General features: G+C 39.4%; 2 protein-coding genes across 3 annotated transcripts; both read left to right on the plus strand.

Annotated features, from left to right (window-relative positions):
• Positions 1–2514: 2514 nt before the first annotated feature.
• On the plus strand, positions 2515–7229 carry LOC113589559 (microfibril-associated glycoprotein 4-like). Its single transcript, XM_081701420.1, has 4 exons — positions 2515–2712; positions 5191–5287; positions 5582–5749; positions 6127–7229. The coding sequence occupies exons 1-4, from the start codon at positions 2515–2517 to the stop codon at positions 6366–6368; spliced, it is 705 nt and encodes a 234-aa protein (XP_081557546.1). The 3' UTR covers positions 6369–7229.
• A 5437-nt stretch (positions 7230–12666) lies between these two features.
• Positions 12667–21654, plus strand: gpr108 (G protein-coupled receptor 108). Of its 2 annotated transcripts, none has more exons than XM_027029285.3 (18): positions 12667–12884; positions 13552–13674; positions 14007–14057; positions 14918–15003; positions 15153–15220; positions 15385–15521; positions 15620–15685; positions 15961–16062; positions 16244–16377; positions 18257–18332; positions 18835–18908; positions 19073–19190; positions 19401–19531; positions 19827–19870; positions 19966–20015; positions 20291–20374; positions 20540–20661; positions 20791–21654. In XM_027029285.3, exons 1-18 carry the CDS (start codon positions 12792–12794, stop codon positions 20876–20878), a joined length of 1647 nt encoding a protein of 548 aa, XP_026885086.2. In that variant the 5' UTR covers positions 12667–12791; the 3' UTR covers positions 20879–21654. The 2 variants fall into 2 exon arrangements, with proteins under 2 accessions (XP_026885086.2, XP_026885087.2); XM_027029286.3 differs by having other exon boundaries at positions 15388–15521.
• Positions 21655–22440: the final 786 nt, after the last annotated feature.

Raw genomic sequence — 22440 nt, forward strand, 5'->3', positions numbered from 1 at the left:
TTCTCTGGTTAAATTAGAGGGTTAACCATCTTGTATTCGACTGGTTAACCAGGTCTAGCTAAACGCTTTGACTATACATGGCGGGAGCTAGTCAGACTATTAGCAATTTCAACTTATCAACTTATCATACACATTGCCTCCATTAAGTATAGGGAAATCTGTTGCTTTAAACTTTTCTCATCTTGAAAATCAAGAGGTGTAGTGAATCCAATTTTCAAATGAATTCACAGTAAAATGCCTGCAACAAATTTGTATTTGGTGTCAATTCAACCCCAGAAAGAAATATGAGCCATTTTGATTTGGCCTAATTTTCTGGAATAAAAAATAAATAGTAATTTTCTCTCACTTGCATCCAAAAACTGACCATTTGTATGCTTGTGCCATCTCTGTAACTGGAGTAGATCTATGCAGAGTGGAGTGAAGTGTGGGAGAGTAAGATGATTTCACAGTTCATAAATTTGCAATATAAGGTTGACTATGATCCCCAACAGTCAATTAGTGTTATCTGTGATATCATAGATAACACCAAATAAAGTGTAATTCCTAAACAGACATTAGGGGGCAGTATACAAATAATACAAAATGCAGAGATTAATTTATACACTGTGCCATGCCAAATAAAGCAGAAGTATGAACATAATCACATACCTCCTGCTAATATAACATTTTGAGTAAGGAGTGCAGGGCCTTTAACAAAAATGCGTTTAAATGACCCTGAGTGGCTCAGACATTTCTGAAGATTGTAGAATGATCAAGGGTTTAATCTTGAAGGAAGCTAATGCAAAGCGCTGTTACCTGTGGGTTTAAATTTCAGAGAGAAACAAGGAAAATGTGTGAGTGATTAATGATCAGTAAACAGGCGATTCGGACCAGGGAAGTGGTGGTGGAGTGTGAATGGTGGAATTGTGTGTACTGTATTCCAGCACTTTGAATTCAGAATAAGACACACATTTTTATAATTAAAATGTGTGACTAGGACTTTTCTAAACCTATGTATAAGTAAATCATTAAAATTTAAACAATGTCATTCAAATTTGATTTGAATTTGAGAAATTGAATTCTTCACAGTGGTGGCAATAAAAAGTCTGAGACATTTAATGCCCCTAAAGTCCATCACAGAAGCCACATATGAGTGTCCTTTTCAGATTTAGGACTTTTTTGCTAGTATCAACATTACATATAAAAACTCAAAAGACATGTAGGTTCACTGGTAGATAACTAGGACATAAACTGGCTATATTTGTGGGTCATCACCCTTGGGTCCATCGTTGTAAAGAAATCCGAGTCACTGAGCTTCTCTACAATGCCCCATTTCTCAAAACACTCCAAATGACTCCTCCTTAAAGGCAAGAGGGCTGAAGCACTGCTCTATTCCTGATAGTGACCATTTTAATAATCGGACATTTACAGTTTATCTGTATTTATTTTAATGTATGTCTGTGCGAACTGGAGTGACACATTTGGAGACAACATTTAGCAGAGGTGAGTATTTGACATATTTAATAACCTTTATTTTAAATGCTTTGCTTTTTGGTGGCATGTAAATTTACATAGTAATTCTTTATATTATATTTTAGTTATTTAGTTATAAATTGAAATGTAGTTATAAATTAAATTGAAATTTAGTTATAAATGAAATTCTCCTTGCATTTCTTATTGATAGAAAAATGTAATATTTTAGATGTTAAGTTTCTCCAACAAAATGAATACCCCTCAAGGACTACCAGGGTGGTTTTACGTGAAGTGTAGAGTGAAGGTGTCTAAAATCCTGAAAAGAAATAATACTGAAGAATTTATTGACAGTTCAGTTCTAACACACCTGTTTCCTTTTCTGAAGGACTTTCAATGAGGTGTTGGATGGATGGATGGATGGATGGATGGATGGATTTATTTTGGGGGGTTTATTTGAGCTCTAAATGTTTTAAAATGATATTTTGAGTCACTAAATTACTCAATCTGTAATTTAAGACAAATGTAGTTATGAATAACTAATTGAACACACTGTGATTGAAATATAAATCAGACGTAACTCACATTTAGGGAAAGTGGGACATGTCATCAGGCTAGACCGATCTTCCTAAGACTTGTGTGAATGTTTTAACTGTCCAATGACATCTCTCTTTGGAAGTGGAATTTGCTCTTGCTATTTGAAAAGGTATCAATTGTCAAAAGGAAACAATTTTCCAAATGTTCTCCTTGTCATGAACAATGTTATGAAACATGTCTGGCTGTTACTATCTTAGTATAAAACTGTTTAGTGTTGTGCAAGTACATGAAATTCAACATATGACAACTTTAATATTTTTCTTATGTCTAAATCTGTTATTAATATAAATTAAAACCCTTTCACAAATTATACTGAATGATCTAACTTCAATTTTATGCTATTCATGTTCTAATCCTAAGACATTTGCTTAAAAAAGACTGCATGTGTAATTCACAAATTACTACTATAGTGCTGTGCAACTGTAAATTCCAATTCCTCTCTCCTCTCTGTTTTTACAATCCTCTCAGATGATTGGGTTGATGACTGTAGTGCTCCCCCTGTTGGTGCAGTCTAGTCCTATCAAAGAGAACTCTCTGCCATTGGACTGTGATGACATTTTTAACAATGGCTCCAATAGCAGTGGGGTATACGCCATATATCCAGCAGGATCTAAGAGACCGGTGAATGTGTACTGTGACATGGGCTGCAATGATAAGCGATGGACTGTGAGTGGAATAACACAAGCTTATCATATACATTGCATCCAGAAAGTTTTCACAGCGCTTCACTTTTTCCACATTTTGTTATGTTACAGCTTTATTCCAAAATAGATTAAATTCATTTTTCCCCCTCAAAATTCTACACACAATACCCAATAAGGTCAAAGTGAAAAATGTTTGTAAGGAATTTTTGCAAATTTATTAAAAATAAAAACCCAAAAAATCACATGTACATAAATATTCACAGCCTTGGCCATGGCACAAAAAATTGAACTCAGATACATCCTGTTTCCATTGATCATCCTTCAGTTGTTTTGACAACTTGATTGGAATCCACCTGTGGTAAATCCAGATGATTGGGCATGATTTGGAAAGGCACATACCTGTCTATATAAGGTACCATAGTTGACAGTACATGTCAGAGCACAAACCAAGCCATGAAGTCCAAGGAATTGTCTGTAGACCTCAGAGACAGGATTGTATCGAGACACAGATTGGGGGAAGGGTACAGAAAAATTTCTGCAGCATTGAAGGTCCCAATGAGCACAGTGGCCTTCATCATCCATAAATGGAAGAAGTTTGGAACCACCAGGACTCCGGAAGCCACTCCTTAGTAAAAGGCACAAGACAGCCCACTTAGAGTTTGCCAAAAAGCCATGAGAAACAAAATTCTCTGGCCTGATTAAACAAAGATTGAACTCTTTGGCCTGAAAGCCAAGCGTCATGTCTGGAGGAAACCAGGCACCACTCATCACCTGGTATAGTCTTGAGCAGTAAGGAGGCAGACACATGTTCGGAGAGAAGCGAGATTTATTATGGGCAAATCCAAAATCAGAGTCGTTTTCGTAGTCCAGGGTCATAGAGCCAACGCGGAGAGTACGGGGAAACATGATTAAACAAAACAAACACATGAAGACACACGGGAAAGCAGGCTATAACTAAGGCAAGGGAAACACGAAGGCTAGGATAAACACAAAGGCACAAAGTGCCTTTGTACAAAGGTACAAAGAAACAACCATAATGAAACACATTCAAACAATAATTCAAACAGTCAAACATCCAAACAGTCAAACAAACAAACAATGAACAGCCCCAACCAAGGCACACAACAGGGTTTAAATACATGAAATTCACAAACTAGAAATGAGGGACAGGTGTAAGCAATCAATGAGGACAAAACAAAACTATGGAACAGAACAAAACATAAGACATGGAAAACACAGAACATGGAAGGGACTGATCATGACACCTGGCCAATACCATTCCTACAGTGAAGCATGGTGGCAGCAGCATCATGCTGTGAGGTTGTTTTTCAGCAGCAGGAACTGTGAGAGTAATTAGGGTCGAGGAAAAGATGAATGTAGAAATGTATAGAGACATCCTTGTAGAAAACCTGCTCCAAAGCGCTCTGGACCTCAGACTGGAGTGAAGGTTCATCTTCCAACAGGACAATGACCCTAAGCAATCAGTTAAGATAACAAAGGAGTGGCTTTGGGACAACTCTGTGAATGTTCTTGAGTGGCCCAGCCAGCGCACAGATTTGAACCTGATTGAACGTCTCTGGAGAGATCTGAAAATGACTGTGCCCCAACGCTCCCCATCCAACCTGATGGAGCTTGAGAGGTTCTGCAAAGAAGAATGGGAGAAACTGCCAAAAAATAGGTGTGCCAAGCTTGTAGCATCATACTCAAAATAACTTGAGGCTGTAATTGCTGCCAAAGCTGCTTTAAGAAAGTATTGAGCAAAGGCTGTGAATACTTATGTACATGTGATTTTTGTTTTTTTTAATTTTTAATAAATGTGCAAAAATTCCAAACAAACTTTTTTTCCTTTGTCATTATGGGGTATTGTAGAATTTTGAGGGGAAAAAAATGAATTTAATCCATTTTGGAATAAGGCTCTAACATAACAAAATGTGGAAAAAGTGAAGCGCTGTGAATATTTTCTGGATGCACTGTATAGTAGTTTATTATGCAGTAGTTATTATACTAAGCTTATTATTATAAGCCCCAAGGTTTTAATTTCAGAAAAGTAACCTGAACACAGTGCTAAGATAAATGAGAAAGCAATGTTCTAAACAAAGAAGTTTGAGTTAGGTGAATTTTGATGCTCTCGAATTAACAAAAAAAAATGCATGATTTGCTCATTTTTAATTGACATATCTGCAGATTTTTTATTTTATTTTTTTACATTTTTAAAAATCTTTTTCATTATAGGTAATGCCAGTGTAATTATCTTCAGATGTAAAGTTAAGCAAGTTAATAAAACAAATACCCAGCAAACCAAAAAATGACAATACCAATTGTTAAAGTAGTGCTACACTATGTTGTCATTTAATACACAGTGTTTTATGTATACAGTCATTTAAATGATGCTCAGTGATCCATTGTTCTTTTCTTAGCATCAGGTTCCTTCTATTAATGCCTGGATTTCCCCTTTCCTTCCTACTCTCACTCATTCTCTCTCCCTTTCTCTCTTTTGTAGGTCATTCAGAGGAGAATGGATGGCAGTGTGAATTTCTACAGGGCATGGGATGCATATAAAAATGGCTTTGGAGACATGAATGGGGAATACTGGCTAGGTGTGAAAGGCATTTTTGGGACTGTAATGTACAAATACAAATACTGAGAGAGCTGGGAAAATGACATCCAAAACTTCATTCAAGATACAGGAATAAAAAACAATGCTATTCATGTGTAGACAAACAGTTTTCATTACACCTAAAAGCACAGACTTCTCCAATGTATTTTTGTACATATGTGTATTTGGTTGTTTTGAAATAATAGCAATTCTAGGATTTGGTCCCAACTCATCAAAAATGTAATTTACTAACTATTGTTTTTGTGATGGGAATGTTGAAACGTGTTTTTTAAAGGTCTGGAGAACATCTATCAGATAACATGGAGTCAGAGGTACATGCTGAGGGTGGAAATGGAAGATTTCGATGGTGGCCGAGTCAATGCTGGATATGCATTATTCTACATTGATTCAGAGCTGCAGAAGTACAGGCTGCACATCAGTGGATACATCGATGGAGGAGCAGGTGGGGGAGGCGCTCTGTGCCAGTTTTAAGACAATGAGAAAACAAGATGCTGATTCATAGAGGCCGAGCTTTACAATTTTAGATTCAATGTATTTAATGGAATTTAAAAGGGTGGAGCATCCTTGCAAATCCTTGCAAATGAACAACTGGTTCTGCTGGTTTGTAATAGTACTGAAGGTACCTCCACATTATAAAAACACTTTCAGCATCTAATATTTGGAAACAAATATTAATTCACATATTTAATCCTTAGCAGTTGTTAATAAAAATGGGAACAACATTTACAGAACACCTGGGTTATGCAACTTTGTGTAAATGTTAACGTTTTTCTAGGCTTTTTAATACTAGTTATTGTTTTTATTTTTTTTTTCCTGTAGGAGATTCCTTGATCAACTCCAACGAGAAAGAGTTTGGAACATTTGACAAAGACATTAACAATTGTGCAAAGACTTATGAAGGAGCCTTTTGGTTCAACAACTGCTTCCAGGCACACCCCAATGGTGTGTATAAATGGGGAAGTGGTGTGGCGGCATACACTGGAGTCCATTGGTACCACTGGAAAGGCTGTTACTACTCACTGAAATCTATTGCCATGAAGATCAGGCGCGTGTCTCTATGAAATAATACATGGAAATGCCAGTGGTTCAGATTCCTGAACTGATAGACTAATAACCACTCATTCATACACTAATTCAACACTCAGTATCAGGAATATGTGGCTGAAATAAATGTGACTGAACAATAACTATAAATTACTTTTAAAGTTAAACTCTTACATTATTATACATTACCCTTAAAGTTATTGTTCAACTTAATTTCTTTTGGGCAGGGATGGATAGGGGGAACTTAATGGCTTGTACAAAACAGGGTTGAGCAACTTTCTTCCTAGGGGCCACCACAGGACACAGCTGGCAATTTCTCTGATCAAACACCCCAGTCTAAGTTATGTCATACCTGATATGTTAATGATTTGGCATGAAAGCTGTGAGAAATGTGTGCCATGCCAATATTATTTGCTGGAATCTATCAGTATAATATCAGGCTTGTGTTTTTTGCTGGAATTAGACTACAAGATATTTTTGTCTTTTTCAAGGAAAGCCCTATGATTTCTTGTTGTTTTTAAATATCTTTATGTTTCATTAAGGTATTTTTTCCTTGCACAGTCATATTATATTATGTGGCATGTGACAGACAGACCTAATATTTGTTTCCCAAATTTTTTCCATTTTAAGAGAAGTTAGAAAATGTAACCAAGTCATACTGTTATATTGAATATAGTGCACTATACTAGTTCTGCTATTACACTGAGTATAGTATACTATACTAGTCCTACTATTACACTATAGTATAGTATGTAGTATAGTATACTAAACCTAATATTCTGATTATAATTGCTATATGATTACATTTATTATAGCATGCAATGTTTATTGTGTGTTTTAAGTACTTTATGATGGCTAGAAAACAAGTTATACCAGAATAAAACTACTGCACAGATCTGAATAAGTATACATTTTGGAGATATTACTCTAAAGTGTTTGTGAACTGTGAACTATGAACATTTTGCATTGTGTTGCATATTTTTTTGCAAAGGATCTTTTTATTATAACTTTTTAAGACTAGTTAGATAGATAGATAGATAGATAGATAGATAGATAGATAGATAGATAGATAGATAGATAGATAGATAGATAGATAGATAGATAGATAGATAGATAGATAGATAGATAGAAAGTTGATAAAGGATAAATAAGTTAGACAGAACTGTATCCAGGAACCCATCACTGGTTTGCAAGTGAACAGGCCTATGTAAACTCACAGTTAAACAGACATTACCAGTGCTGCAAAATCTGAGTTGCTGGGTTCATTCTATTTACTGAACATGAAGACCTGAGCCTCTAAATCAGAGTTCTAACTAGAGGGATGCTCTTACCATGTAACATACAGGAAATCCACATCCTCGCCACATTCACTCTCCATTGGTGAACCACAAGGTTCCACAGATTATCAACATTATCTCCTTGGGGGGTCTACATCACACTACCTTTCCCTATGGGAAGCACACCCCTGTGCTTCACATATTCCAACTGTCCTTCACACATTCGCCCATCATCATTTATGAAAATGTAGCAAACACATGACAAGAACAGCATGAAAAGTGGCCATATTAACAGAACTGAGATTGGTTCAATAAATAAAGAAAACTATATGGGAAAACACCCTAGTCTAGGTTCATTCCAGTTACTAAAAATTGACAGTGAAGCTTACAATTTGCATGTTGTATAATGAAGAACCTTTTAACATACTTTAAATATTGATATACCATCCTGACACTAGGGGCAATATAACATTTACTTGCTATGAAAATGTGTAAAATCCAGAAAGTAAGTGCCTAGTTTAAAGTAAGAAGTTAAAAACAGCTAGTTAATAAAAGTTACATATATAAATTTCACCAGCAAGTATTTTAAAATACTTTAAAACCCATGACTTAAATGTAATACACATGAATCATTTGTGGAAATGGGACAATTGCGCTTCAATCAGACTGACTAAATATCTACTTCTAGCCTTTAGTCAGTTCTTTAGAGCTACAGATTGACTTAGCCTATACAAGTACACAGCAAAATTAAACAGTGTTCCTCCAGGACCATTGTGCAACACAAAACAAGTGCAACAGACAACACACTACACGAGTGTAAACAATACAATACAGTGCAATAATACCATACAATAAATAAATACAGGACAGGACCAATACATAATGAACAGACATTGCATTATTTTGACCAGTACAGTACTGGGAATATGGTTAGGATAAAGTTGAAATTTTATGTAGCCCCAGATGTCAGTGAAACGTTTTATCGTAAAAAGACGGAGACAGGAGGTCTCACACATCAAGGCAGTTTAACACAAAAGTGTTAGTATCACATTCAAAGGTGAGTAGGAGGAGTGTATGTGTGGTTCAGATCAGGTGTTATTTTATCTGCTCTAGAAACCTAAATTGGCACAGGTTTTTAACTCGGTGTGTGTGTGTGTGTGTGTGTGTGTGTGTGTGTGTGTGTGTGTGTGTGTGTGTGTGTGTGTGTGTGTTTTTGTGTGTGTGTGATCCTCTCTAGTCTATGCTTTTTAATCTGTTTAAACAAAACCATTAGGATCACTTCATTGGCCAGTCAGGGATTTACTTTAGATGCTAGAAGCTGGAGGAAATGGATAATGACAGAGTTACACTGAATAAATATACACCCACAGCAGGACAAATGAAATGCCACAATTCACAGCATATACATATGGATGGACGGATAGACAAAGCAAGCAAGCTAAACCTGCAGTGACCAGGTAACAGAGCAGAGAAAAGAAGCCAGCCCAGGAGCAGCAAATTTATTTTCATTGCCTTCTCGCCAACAAGTATCGGGTGAAGCTTATTCCCACTGGATATCAGTGCTCAATCATTTTATTTCCACTGGATATCACAGTTCCATCAGCTGCACCTCCATGCGAGCAAAGAAAGCAATTGGCTAGTTATGCTAAATGGGTATTTCTTATATATCTGATAGACCTGCTTTTCTGTAGCAAAGGACTTACAGTAGCAAAGGGTTGTAGTCAATTCCAAAGAATTCTTGTTTTGGGCAGGGGATACAATTTCTTCAGAAAGGCTGCGAGATTAATTTCATATCCAGGACTGAAAGTGTCTTTGAAACTGAAATGTATGAATACCCTCATTGTCATACATGTAATAATAGCATGAATCCTTGGGTTCATTTTATCCCCATTGCCCTTTTCATATTCAATTAACTGTGAATAGTGGAAATTGTTATTTAAAAATATGCCATTATGACTTAAAAAGCAACAATTACAGGGAAGCACTGTTCTTCTTTCTCTAGCTAGATTCAGCCAGGTAGTTGAGATTTCTTGGATTCTTTGAATCTTGGGTGTCTTATAATAACAGACTTTGGGTGGGGATTTATTGAGTTTCCCAAAATAAAGGTGTTCTTAGGCATAGGTGGGTGTCTTTAATTGCTTGTCTTTGAATTTGAAGAAAATTTCCTATGTTTTTGGTGGCTTATTGTTCCAAATGATTTTACAGCATATTATATTTTAGATATTACATTTAACTTACTGTAATGTGGAGCAATCACTAGGCAGACACATACGCTGAGAAAAGTGGGATTTATTATGGGCAAATCCATATTCAGAGTCATTAATACTGTCCAGGTTCAATGAACCAACATGGAGAGTATGGGAATACACAGTAAACAAAAGAGACAAAAAGCACACAATAACAGAATATGGAAACAGGATACAATAATGAACATAAATTACACAAATAGGCTAAGAAACACCGGCAGAACAAATATGACAGGGATTAGTACATCCAACTACAGAGAACACAAGGGCATTGATAACAATAACAGGCCGCACAAACATGGCATGAAATCACAAAGACCAGCAAACTAACAGGGAAAAACACAGGGTTTAAATACACAGACTGATGAGGGCTTACAAGGAACAGGTGATAACTAATGAAATCAGTGAAAATCAAAACAAGAACCGGAACAGGAACAGAGAAGGTTTAACTAAAGAGGATGCTAGGAGGGGCCAACCATGACAATTACAAAATGGAAATCTGGTATGTTACTTACACAAAAAAGAAAATTAATTTTAGATTGTGGCTCTGGCGCTCTCGCTCTCTCTCTCTCTCTCTCTCTCTCTCTCTCTCTCTCTCTCTCTCTCTCTCTCATGGTCATGAGATGCAAATAAAAATGGATTTGGAGACATGAATGGAGAATACTGGCTAGGTGTGAAAGGCATTTTTGGGACTATGATGTAAAATATTCCACACAAGGGCTACAAATACTGAAAGAGCTGGGAAAATGAAATCCAAAACTTTCTTCAAGATACAGGAATAACTGTAATGAGCGGTTTTGATTACAGCTAAAAGAACAGACTTCTTCAATTTATATATGGACATATGTCTATATGGTTGTTTTGATACAATAGCAGTTCTATGGTTTGGTCCCAAATCACCAAAAATGTCATTTACTGTTGATTTTGTGATATGAATGTTGAAACGTGTTTTCAAAGGTCTGGAGAACATCTATCAGATAACATGGCGTCAGAGGTACATGCTGAGGGTGGAAGATTTTGATGATGGCAGTGCAGGATGCGAGCAGCATACAATCAATTTTCCAATGTTGATTCAGAGCTGCAAAAGTACAAGCTGCACATTGATGGATACACTGACAGAGGAGCAAGTGAAGGAGGAACTAAGGAGGAGCAGAACTCCAGAGGAGGGGAAAACATCAGCCTGTTTCATGCTGTGGTCTGCTAGGGCAGTAGCATCTCGCCTGCTGACACGAAGAGACACAGCAAGCTGTTCAAGAAGGCCAGCTCTGTCCTGGGATGCACCCTTGATCCAGTGGAGAGAGTGTGAGGTAGGAGAATGATGGTTAAGCTGTCATCCATGTTGGAGAACATGTTCAACCACATGCAGGACACTCAGAGTTGATTGTACAGGTCCTTTAGTGACAGGCTGATCCACCCATGGTATATGAAGTAGAGATACTGCACGTCCTGCATTCCTGCTGCTGTTAGACTTTTAAACCAAGAGTGCTCTCACTAAGACCACACATACCAAGAACACTAAAACTGATAATACAGCTGCCAACATGCAATTGTTGATTTTTTTTTGTGGAATCATTGCCTTTATGTTTGCAATTAAAGGTGTGTATACACCAAACTGTGCAATAGTGTATCTACTATACAATAGTATATATATTATATCAATTATTTTATTTTACCCTATTTTATTTTTAAGTATTATTTAAATGAAAAATTCTTGTATATACTCAATGCCACTGACACTATTGTACTATCCCCTTTGCTGCTGTAACACTGCAAATTTCCCCACTGTGGGATTCATAAAGGATTACCTTATTTTATCTTAATTCCATAGGATGGGCACAATTCCAGGGTAGGGCAGAATTTCACGAGATTGAACTATATGTGATTGAACTAAATTAATACTACACAGAAATTGGTGAGGCTTAGAATACACAAAGAATTGCAAAAGTTATTACATTTAGTTCAGAGAGCCAAACCTCAAAACTTCATAGCCAAAAAGTATTTGGAGTAGAGCTATAGGGTTTTACAAGTTCTTGTGAATATAATAGAAGTTTTCACATAATTTTGTTTCAAACAAATCCATTACCTGAACCAGGGGGCCTAAGTGAGTTGGCAGGGAAATACCCTATTATTAATGAGGACGTTATCTCTTTATTGATATTCTTTTGGAGATGCTGCTCATAAGTATTGATGTATTATGAATAATGTTAGATATCTGCTGCAGAATTGTTTATATGCACAGTACTTCAACAGATGTATTACAGGTGTCACAGATTTTACTAGAAATTATCCACACAAAGATTCTTTACTACATAATGATGGATGGATGGATGGATGGATGGATGGATGGATGGATGGATGATGGCCAATGTAAAGCTGCTAAAAGGCTGTTGCATCGACAGAAGCATACCCTGTTGCCCTCACATTGGTTGTGATGAAGTGCTTTGAAAAGATGGTCAGAGACTTCATCACCTCTTCACTGCCAGCCTCCATCATACCATGTATGACTATGAATGTGACAAATAAACTTTGAACTTTTATCCTGGAAATCAACATTAAGCAAAAGGTGATCACTAGAGTCTCTAGGGTCGTTGTTTTCTAAAAATAAAGATCTGAGACTCTAAACTCCATGTTCATTACGTTTACCAAAAAAGTGACACTGAAGCTTAAGATTCACTCATGTTACAGAAATAACTTTTCAGCATTCTTTTAATTTCAATATACTCTCCCGACACTAGGGGCAGTATGTCAGTTTACTTACTGTGATGACGTGTAACATGTCAAGCATCCAGGAAGTAAGTGCTTAGTTTAAAGTAGCAAGTTAAGACAGCTAGCTAGTTAGCTGATGAAGTAAAATATATTCATATACGATTCAACAACTAATTCAGATCCAGTTGTTTATTGACTTATCGCCTCGACAATGATTCTACACCGTGTCTTTAACTTGACATTGCTCGTTTTTGCGGTCCTTGTGTCGCTAAGCAACGCTAGAATACACGGTCTAGTTCTGAAGGTAAGTTGTTGTTAGCTAAGCTAAGCTAACCAACTACCGCTGCAGTTTTAAATACGAGGTGTGCGACATCACTTACAAGTTAGCCAGTTGCGTAGCTTATTGCTCGCAAAAGCATTGCCAGCGAGCAATATGCGTTAAAACTTATGACTTGCATGTAATGTAGACGAAATATTGGTGAAAACAAATGTTTAGATGAGCGCATTTCCGCATAAATGTCTTAAATACTCTTCATTGAAACTTTAGATAGCTAAGCTAGCTAGCCTTGTTGGTTGGTGACAGTCGGACAGCTAACCTACATCACACTGAATGTCTACTGCAAGTCCGGTCGAGACATCTACGGACTGACTTGGAAGATGGCGTGCCTCTCCTATTGCGTTGTTTTTGCTTAACGTCCACTTGACTAGCCTGAACAGCACTTTTAACATGTATCAGTTTGTTCTTGGTATGGAGATGAAGTCGAAACTTGTGGCGTGACTTTGTGTAGCCAAAAATTCCGGTAAACTTTTTATCGTACGGACATGGGGACAGAAGTCTCACACGTCAGGGCTGTAGCGTCACTTCGTCATAGTTGTCGTGTCAGAGAACCACTGAATAAATTTCCCTCAGCATTGCATGTAATCAACATGAACATTCTTCTATTTTCTCCCTCTGTACTTTTCTCTTCCAGAATGAAACACGGTTTGTGGTCCACCTCAACACATTTGGTTACTTTGCAAATGGAACTCTGGAAGTCAGACTCAAATCCCTTTATCTTCCACAAGAGAAGAAGAGTGATTATGCAAACTATGCTGTGAGATCTATTTGTGTGTGTGTGTGTGTGTGTGTGTGTGTGTGTGAGAGAGAGGGCGAGAGACTGTGACAGCACTTGAAACAGACATATGTATTAACTGGCATCATTTGTGTTTGAGGAAAAGGGTGTGTGGGTGTGTACATATGTATGGAATATTGATATTTTGCCATAATGTGATAATTACTGTTTGTGTGTAAGGGTGGTCAATGCAGATATGTTGACATATATAAAGTTTATAATACCAAAGTTTGTGTGTGTATATGTTTAAACTTTGACCTGTGCTTTAAACATGTATGTGTGCATGCAGTGTAATGTAATTTTGCTCTATGCAGGTGGGCTTCAGCCTGTCCAGGGCACGTGTGAATGGTGTGTTCTCCTACCCAGTAAGTTGAGCTTGTGGTTGTAACATCAATTACTTCACACCACCACCATGTAAACAATGGCAATGTACTTCATCCCTTTAAGATGAAAGTTCCTTAATAATACAGTCAGTTTCAGTTACAGCACCATTTGCCATTTGATTTATAGTCCCATATGTGGCTGAGTCCAGTTACCATTGCAGCACTTTCAGATGCTCACGTCCTCTCTGTTGCCTCCATGAAAATGATATCTATACTAGTACACTAGTTCAGAGTGTAAGGACACCCATCAGCTAGAACCTGATCAGGAAGAAAACACACAAGTAATAGGAGAGCTCTTTTTAAAGACGTGTTTCACTGAGAGTGTTGTTTTTGATGGATCACTGGACTGTGATACTAATAAGATGCTGTCTCCAGTTACATGTGAAAACCATGTTTTTTCTGGGTGCACTGAGGTCACCATGATGGAGTCTGAGTTGGTCAAGATTCATCGGTTAAGCATACTGGGTTTTGTTGGTTGGTAGGCTGTTTTTTCCACATTATGATAATATGGTAACCCATGATGAAAGACAACATAATTATCGTGATTAATACATTTTTGTAACAGCCCACGCCTAGTTTTGCGAATAAGCGACTTCACCTGGTGTTCCAAGTTTTATTTGTTTTTGTGGCTTGGCCCATCCTACAAAGATCCTGACTGTAGTCACCCTGTTACAGATGTTTTCAGGTTGTTAGGGAGTGTGTAGTGGAGGTGACCTTCACAACAGATGGAGTCTTTGCTGGGTTAAGTAGTGGTGTCCAAACCATAGATGTTTGCAAGCTGTTGGGTCTAATGAGTAGTCTCTCAATGGTCACCATCAGGGTGTCGTTGACCTGTCCCACAGGCTGAGAACATGGATCGGTGCACTCTCTCCAAAACCAAGAGTGACGATAACCTTATTCTCTTCATCATCGACACACGCAATCTCAGGTAGGAGTGGAATGTGGGTGGGTGTGTGTGTGCTTTAGATCAGGTGTTGGATATTTTGCATAATCCCGAAAACTGAACTGGCACAATTTTCTAACTGTGTGTGTGTGTGTGTGTGTATATCTGGTGTGTCTGTCTATGCATGTGCTCAGTGTCCATGTAACGTCCTTCGGCAAACTGGACGCCATCTTAAAATCTGACTTAAAGAAAGAGGAGAAGCGTGAGTACATGTTCACAACAGAGCCAGATTCCCTCTTTAACTCCATGTACACCCAGTACACTTTGACAGCAGATCCAAATTCCCCCAAATTTCCCTTTTCTGAGGCTTTCAAATCTACATTGTTAAGTATGTAGTAAATCCACACCGGAAATCATTCTTATTAGAAGTGCGGAAGAGACGGGAAGATACTGACCCAAAGCCTGGTTCAGATCAGAGTCCCAGTAAGTCTGTTGGGGGAGACAAAGTTAACAAGAAACCAGAGGAGGTGGATGAGAAGAGCAAAATGCCAGTCGCCAGTCAGGTGAGTGTGTGGGCGCATGCGTGTTTGTATGCTGAAACTGTTGTTCACCACTTACTTTTCAAAGCCACTCGTAAGTTTACATCTTGGATCCTGATCAGGTGAACAGCTTGAATGGAATGACACTGGCCCTGAATAAGAAAGAAGATTACTCCTACAACTTCACAGTGAGTAGAGAGAGAGAGCCACTAGAATAACTCTGAGTCACCATGAATTTGCTGTTACATTTACTGCTTTAATGTGTCTTGTTCTATGTTCATTTCGCAAGTGCACAACCTGTAAAGGACTTGTAGCTGCATTTTGATTAGATGAAAGGTTTAGACAAAGTGATTGGTAGCCTGCGAAATGGCAGCTCTGTTAAAATCATAATTAAAAAAAACAAATTGTGATTGAAAGTGTAATTATACAGGTCAAAACCTATCTCTTCCTATCTCTGTCTCAGTTTCACATCACCATGGGCGACCTTTCCCAAGGCCTGTACAGTCTGGCCTTCCATAACTGCTACAACATGAGGCCGGGTATCCTCAGTCCCTACTCTATCAGTGTAAGTATTCGACCATGCCCCATCTGACCACCCATCCTGGACCAGCTCGAAGGCACAATCGTTAAAGTCTTTAAACAGTGTATACAGTCATCTTGCACTCAATCAGATCTAGTAGCTTCTAGATCTCTAAAGCCACTTACTGAAATTTTGACATTAAAAAAATGTGTTTGTGCATGCGTAGGTGGAGATTGAGGAGAAGAATCCAGCAGGCTTCCTCTCAGCAGCGGAGATTCCACTACCACGACTGTACATCTGCATGGCTGCCATGTTCCTCTCTGCAGCCATCATCTGGACATGCGCGCTACTGAAAGACAGGTACCCCCCCACCCCACACCACACACACACACACACACACACACACACACACACACACACACACACACACACACACACAGACAGACAGAGTCATCTGGACATGCACCCTGCTAGAAAGACAGGTACACTGTGGGCACAATTATTAGGAAAGTTGCATTTTTGAGGATTCATTTTATTATTGAACAACTACAGTACTCTCGGTCAATCCAAAATGTTAATAAACCTCAAACCTGAGTATTTTAAAAAGTAAAAGTGAGGTTTTGGCTTTCTTAGGAGAATATGTGTGCAGAATTATTATACAACTAAATGAAAAACTGAAATTTTCCCTTGTCACTTGTTTTTCATCTGTTAAAGTGAGAATAACAAACAAAAAACTCAAAATTTACAAATAAACATTTCTGACATTTAAAAAAATCAGTGACCAATATAGCCACCCTTCTTTTCAATAACCTTTAAACCTTTCAAACATAGTTTTCTTTATATGTTGACGATCAACTTTTTGTAAGCAGCAACCACAGCGTCCCAGACATCCCAGCTGTGCTGTTTTCCTTTACTGCAAATCTCCTGTATAAGAAGGGCCCACAAGTTCTCTATAGGGTTTAGGTCAGGTGAGGAAGGGGGCCATGTTTTATTCTTTCATCTTTAAGGTCTTTAGTGGAGTACTTCAGTGCATGCGATAGAGCATTGTTCTGCCTAGAAATCATGGTCTTCTTGAAAGATGCAGACTTTTCCTGTACCACTGCTTGAGGAAAGTGTCTTCTAAAAATTAGCAGTAGGTTTGGGAGTTGATTTTGAGTCCATCTTCCACCTGAAAAGGTCCAACTAGCTCATCTTTAATAATACCAGCCCATAGCAGTACCCCACCTCCACCTTGCAGGAGTCTGAGTCGAAGTGGAGCTCTATGCCCAGTACTGATTCAGCCATGGGCCCATCCGTCTGGTCCGTCAAGAGTCACACTCGTATCATCAGTCCATAAAACATTTGAAAAATCTTCAGATATTTCTTGGCCCAGTCTTCATGTTTCGCCTTATGTGTCTTGTTCAGTGGTGGTCGGGTTTCAGCCTTCTGTACCTTGGCCTTGTCTCTGAGTACTGAACACTCCAGTACTGAAATCTTTGGCAGATAATTTATCTTTTTTTTTCTCACCACATTACTTGTGACCCTGTTGACTAGTTGCAACAAAACGTTTGATGGTTCTGTGATTACGCCCCAGTATCTTATCAATTTTAAGAGTGCTGCATCCCTCTGAAAGACTTTTTACAATTTTTGACTTTTCAGTCAGTTAAATCTCTTTTGGCCCATTTTGCCTGAGGAAAAGAAGCTGCCTAATAATTATGCACACCTTGATATAGGGTGTTTGATCTCTTTAGGCCACACTCTCCTTCATTACACAAATACACATCACCTGATATGCTTAAATCCAATAGGCATTCAAGTTTATGCAGCCTGGAGTTGGAAAATATGCATAAAATTATAATATGGTCAAATTACTCTCTTGCCTAATAATTGCACACACAGTGTACACACACACACACACACACACACACACACACACACACACACACACACACACACACACACAGTCTTCTGTATATGCACCCTGCTCAAACACAGGTCCACACGCACACTCACTCAGTCATCTGGGCATGCGCCCTCATGTTACAGGTTCAAGAAGACAAACATGCACACACTGATGTGCATATACACCCTTATACAGTCCTGAAGCTATACACATGTATCTGAACTGCGTTTACGTGTGCGTGCACATATGTGCATGTGCTTGGTTTGTGCATGGGGGGTTTTTTTTTGTTGTTTTTTTTGTTTTACAGATACAGCATGTTTAAGATCCACAGGTTGATGTTTGTTTGTGTGTTTACAGGTACAGCGTTTTTAAGATCCACTGGCTGATGGCAGCTTTGGCCTACACTAAAGCACTGTCACTGGTTTTCCACAGTGTGAGTACAGCCAGATCCTGTTACACAGGCATCCTCAGTTTATTCTGTGTGTGTGTGTGCGGGCGGGCGTGTTGGCTTTCCTTTCCCTCCTATTCAGACTGTGTAAACACACTCGGCCTACAGCGGTTCATACGGTCAGCGTTTAATGTTTTTGTAATGTTTTGTTTAATTGTAATGTTTACAATTAAAAAGATTATTAATAGGTTTTTAATAAAAATGAACTGTTCATTGTTGTATTAAGAGATGTTGCTGTTTGTGAGGTGGTATGTGTGAGTGTGGACCACAGCCCTCTATCTGCACCTCTGTTGGTTAAACTAGGGTCACTTTGGGTCACATACCAGTGTAAATCGCAGCATATGTTATGCATGTTTCTGACTTATGCTGTATGTCTTAAATTAAGAATTTCCTCATATTAATCATACTAATAACTGAACAAGTTTGAGCTGCCTTGATAATTCTCACTGTCCCTCTACCCCCTTCCCCCCACCCCCTCTCTCTCCAGATTAACTATCACTTTATCAACACAGAGGGACATCCAATAGAAGGCTGGGCAGTCATGTACTACATTACCCACCTGTGAGTGTTTTCGTGTCTGTATCCGTTTGTGTGTGCGTGTGTGTGAGAGAGATCTTACACTCTTTTCTAAGTCAGCTGCTGATCTGAGTAAAACCTCAGGCTGGAGAAGTTGTTGATTGGCCCTCAATCTCGTCTTTTTTCATGTTGTTTATCTCTCTGTGCAGACTGAAGGGGGCGCTACTCTTCATAACACTGGCTCTTATTGGGACAGGCTTTGCCTTCGTTAAATACATCTTGTCTGACAAGGAGAAGAAAATCTTCATGATTGTCATCCCTTTGCAGGTGTGTGTGTGTGTGTTTGTCGTCAGATTAGGTTGATCTATTTTTTGGCTTTAACATGTCATATACCCACTATGTTTCATATATAGATTATAATTTGAACTTCCTTTAAAATTATTGTTTATTACTATTTACATTGGCAAAACAAGGTGCTAAATTTCGGTTATCGTATCAACTTGGGAAGTTCATTATTGGTGCATCCTGTGTGTGTAGGTGCTGGCTAACGTGGCCTACATAATCATTGAGGAGACAGAGGAGGGGGCAAGCGAGTATACACTGTGGAGGGAAGTCCTCTTCCTTGTTGATCTCCTCTGCTGCGGGGCCATCCTCTTCCCCGTCGTCTGGTAGGTGTGTGTGTGTGTGTGTGTGTGTGCGCGTGTGTGTGCGCGCGCGTGTGTGCGCGCGCGTGTGTGCGCGCGCGTGTGTGCGCGCGCGTGTGTGCGCGCGCGTGTGTGCGCGCGCGTGTGTGCGCGCGCGTGTGTGCGCGCGCGTGTGTGCGCGCGCGTGTGTGCGCGCGCGTGTGTGCGCGCGTGTGTGCGCGCGTGTGTGCGCGCGTGTGTGTGCGTGTGTGTGTGTGTGTGTGTGTGTGCGTGTATGTGTGTGTAACCATTATTCATTATTAGATTTTTTATTTTACAGGTCTATTCGACACCTTCAGGAGGCTTCTAACACAGATGGCAAAGGTTTGTGTGCCTGTGTCTGCCTGTGTGAGTGTGTGTGTGCGCGCGCGCCTGCCTGTGTGTGTGTGTTTGCGTCTAATATTTGCTGTGTTTTGCAGCTGCAATGAATCTGGCCAAGCTGAAGTTGTTCAGACATTACTATGTGATGGTGAGTGTGTTGTTAAGCACCTGACACACAAAATAATATACACTGGCCAAACACCACAAGACTCACTTAGTTAACAGAAACACCCTTCACCACTCATATGATACTGATGCACTAATGTAACACTAGTGTATAACGTCCTTCCTATGTCTAAATACATTCCATACACATTAAGTATATTAAAAGCTTATTATGGGTCAATGCAAGTGTACTAACTGGTGACGTGTGTGTGTGTGCGCGCGCGCTGCGCGTCTGTGTGTGTGTGTGTGTGTGTGTAGATTGTGTGCTACATCTACTTCACGAGGATCATCGCTATCCTGTTAAAGATGACCGTACCCTTCCAGTGGCAGTGGTGCCAAGAGGTGGGTTGTTCTGGCCACTTTTGATGAGGTCATGATGTCACAGCCATATCCTTATACTTTGTTTTTGGCATTTATATTGATATCTATCTATCTGTCTATCTCGCTCTCTCGCCCTCTCTCTCAATCTCTCTCTCTCAATCTCTCAATCTCTCTCTCAATCTATAGTTTCTAATAGAGGTGTCCACTCTGGTGTTCTTTGTGTTGACGGGCTTCAAGTTCCGCCCGGCCTCCAACAACCCTTATCTGCAGCTCCCACAGGACGAGGAGGACGTGGAGATGGATGAAGTGTAAGACAGACAAAATTATTGTTGCAGTTTGCCTAACAAGTTGCAATTTTTATAAAAAGTTATGAGCACTCAATTTGGTGTATGTGTGTTCGCATGTTATGATGCATGATGTCTTCTCTCTCTCCCCAGTGTGACAGAATCTGGAGCATTAGAGGGCATCTCTAAGGTGAAGAAAACATCTAATGGACGAGAGAGACAGAGAGAGCCAGCCTTGTGATTATGATGTGACAGGGGAAGGATCTTGGACTGTTAAACTCTCCCCTCGACCATTCTACCTATGGTTGCTTCCATGGTCTAAGCTATGCAAGAGGTGTAGAAAGGGGAGAAGAAGCAGAGCAGAAGCTTTGGAGCTATTGCTTAGCTGTGTGTGTGTGTGTGTGTGTGTGTGTGTGTGTGTGTGTGTGTGTGTGTGTGTGTGTGTGTGTGTGTGTGTGTGTGTGTGTGTGTGTGTGTGTGTGTGTGTGTCAGAGCGAGAAAGAGAGAAGATGCCAAGCAGGACTGAATAGCACCTTCGTTTCCTACTATTTTTGTGCCCTTGGTTTTTCCACCTGTCCCACAAACCCCTTTGTACATTTTACAGTGAGTGCCTCTCTATTCCACACAGTCTTTTTTTTTTATTCCTCTCATTCTATCCAAATGCTAGGGCTGTGGAAGTCCAAAGATGTACAATCATCTACAGGGAAAAAATGCATTCCTTCAGTTTGTTTTTAAAAATGCATTCCTTAATTTTGTTTTTAATTCAGTCCATTTTCTTCCATCAGGCTTTATTATTTAATAGATTCTATGGTATGTCAGGTGGATGTTGGTCTAAGTTTATTTCTCCACTCTGTTTATTAGTCTGTTTGATGAGCAGGAGTCCATTTGGGCTTTTATTTTGAAGTGTGTGTGTGTGTGTGTGTGATTCTTGTCTAAAATCTTTACCTCAGCCACAGGCCTGGTGCCACCCCCAGCAGTAGCCCATTTCTGTGTTCCTGACACCATCGGGCTGAGTGTGTTTGTTTGAATTATTTATGGCTCCAGACTAATGTTTGTCCTGTACTGTGTCGCCCAAGGTGACTTGAGTCTTGAACTTTTAGACGCATCTTCGTTCAGTGTTGCAGCAGCTCAGGTGTTGTAGGGTGGCGTGAGCCACAGAGGCAGTACGCAGACATTTTGTAATCATACCTTATTTCCTAAGGGTGCTATGGAAGGTGTGTTAGCATGTGTCCTCTTACTGCATAGCAACAGGAATTCATGTCAGACTGAAAAGTCACAACCTTTCATGGGTTCTATGGTGAGGTTAGGTTTGCTGTTTAGCAGTGGAACTGGGCACTGAGCAGTCTAATTTGCTACTGCTTTGCAGGAGAACAGCAGAGAGCAGTGGGATTGGCTGCTGTTTCACATTGAAACTAAGAAGTGCAGTGATTATCTATTCCTACCTAAATGCACTCCCTACAGGGTGGACTGATGTTGTGCTTCCAGTTCAGATGATGCTCTTTTCTGTGAATCTAGGCTGGAGTAGCTACACAATTATGCACAATAATGGCACCCTATTGGCACACTTGAGCAATACAATGTCAGGAATATAAACTGAAACTCCACACTGCAGCTCCTATGAAGTGTTTAGTCTTCTTCCTGATCTCTGGATTGGGCGCGGCAAGTGGAGGCAGTGCTTGAGAGCTGCAAGCTGTGTGTATTGCTTGCTGATCCTGCACACTGTACCATGTGAAGGGCAGTTGTACAGCTGTGTGATTTACTCCTACAGTGCTGTAAGAGGAAAAAGGTCAGTCAGTTAGTGAT

Source organism: Electrophorus electricus, chromosome 18, assembly GCF_041902795.1.
Source record: "Electrophorus electricus isolate QZ-2024a chromosome 18, ASM4190279v1, whole genome shotgun sequence".
Lineage (NCBI taxonomy): Eukaryota > Metazoa > Chordata > Actinopteri > Gymnotiformes > Gymnotidae > Electrophorus > Electrophorus electricus.

Bases quoted from the DNA above. Each gene is read 5' to 3' on its own strand.
- LOC113589559 (XM_081701420.1), top strand. From the start codon at position 2,515: ATGATTGGGTTGATGACTGTAGTGCTCCCCCTGTTGGTGCAGTCTAGT. The intron at 2,713-5,190 runs GTGAGTGGAATA...TCTCTTTTGTAG, and splicing joins GCAATGATAAGCGATGGACT to GTCATTCAGAGGAGAATGGA. The intron at 5,288-5,581 runs GTGTGAAAGGCA...TGTTTTTTAAAG, and splicing joins GAATGGGGAATACTGGCTAG to GTCTGGAGAACATCTATCAG.
- gpr108 (XM_027029285.3), top strand. From the start codon at position 12,792: ATGATTCTACACCGTGTCTTTAACTTGACATTGCTCGTTTTTGCGGTC. The intron at 18,333-18,834 runs GTGAGTACAGCC...CTCTCTCTCCAG, and splicing joins TGTCACTGGTTTTCCACAGT to ATTAACTATCACTTTATCAA. The intron at 19,532-19,826 runs GTAGGTGTGTGT...TTTATTTTACAG, and splicing joins ATCCTCTTCCCCGTCGTCTG to GTCTATTCGACACCTTCAGG.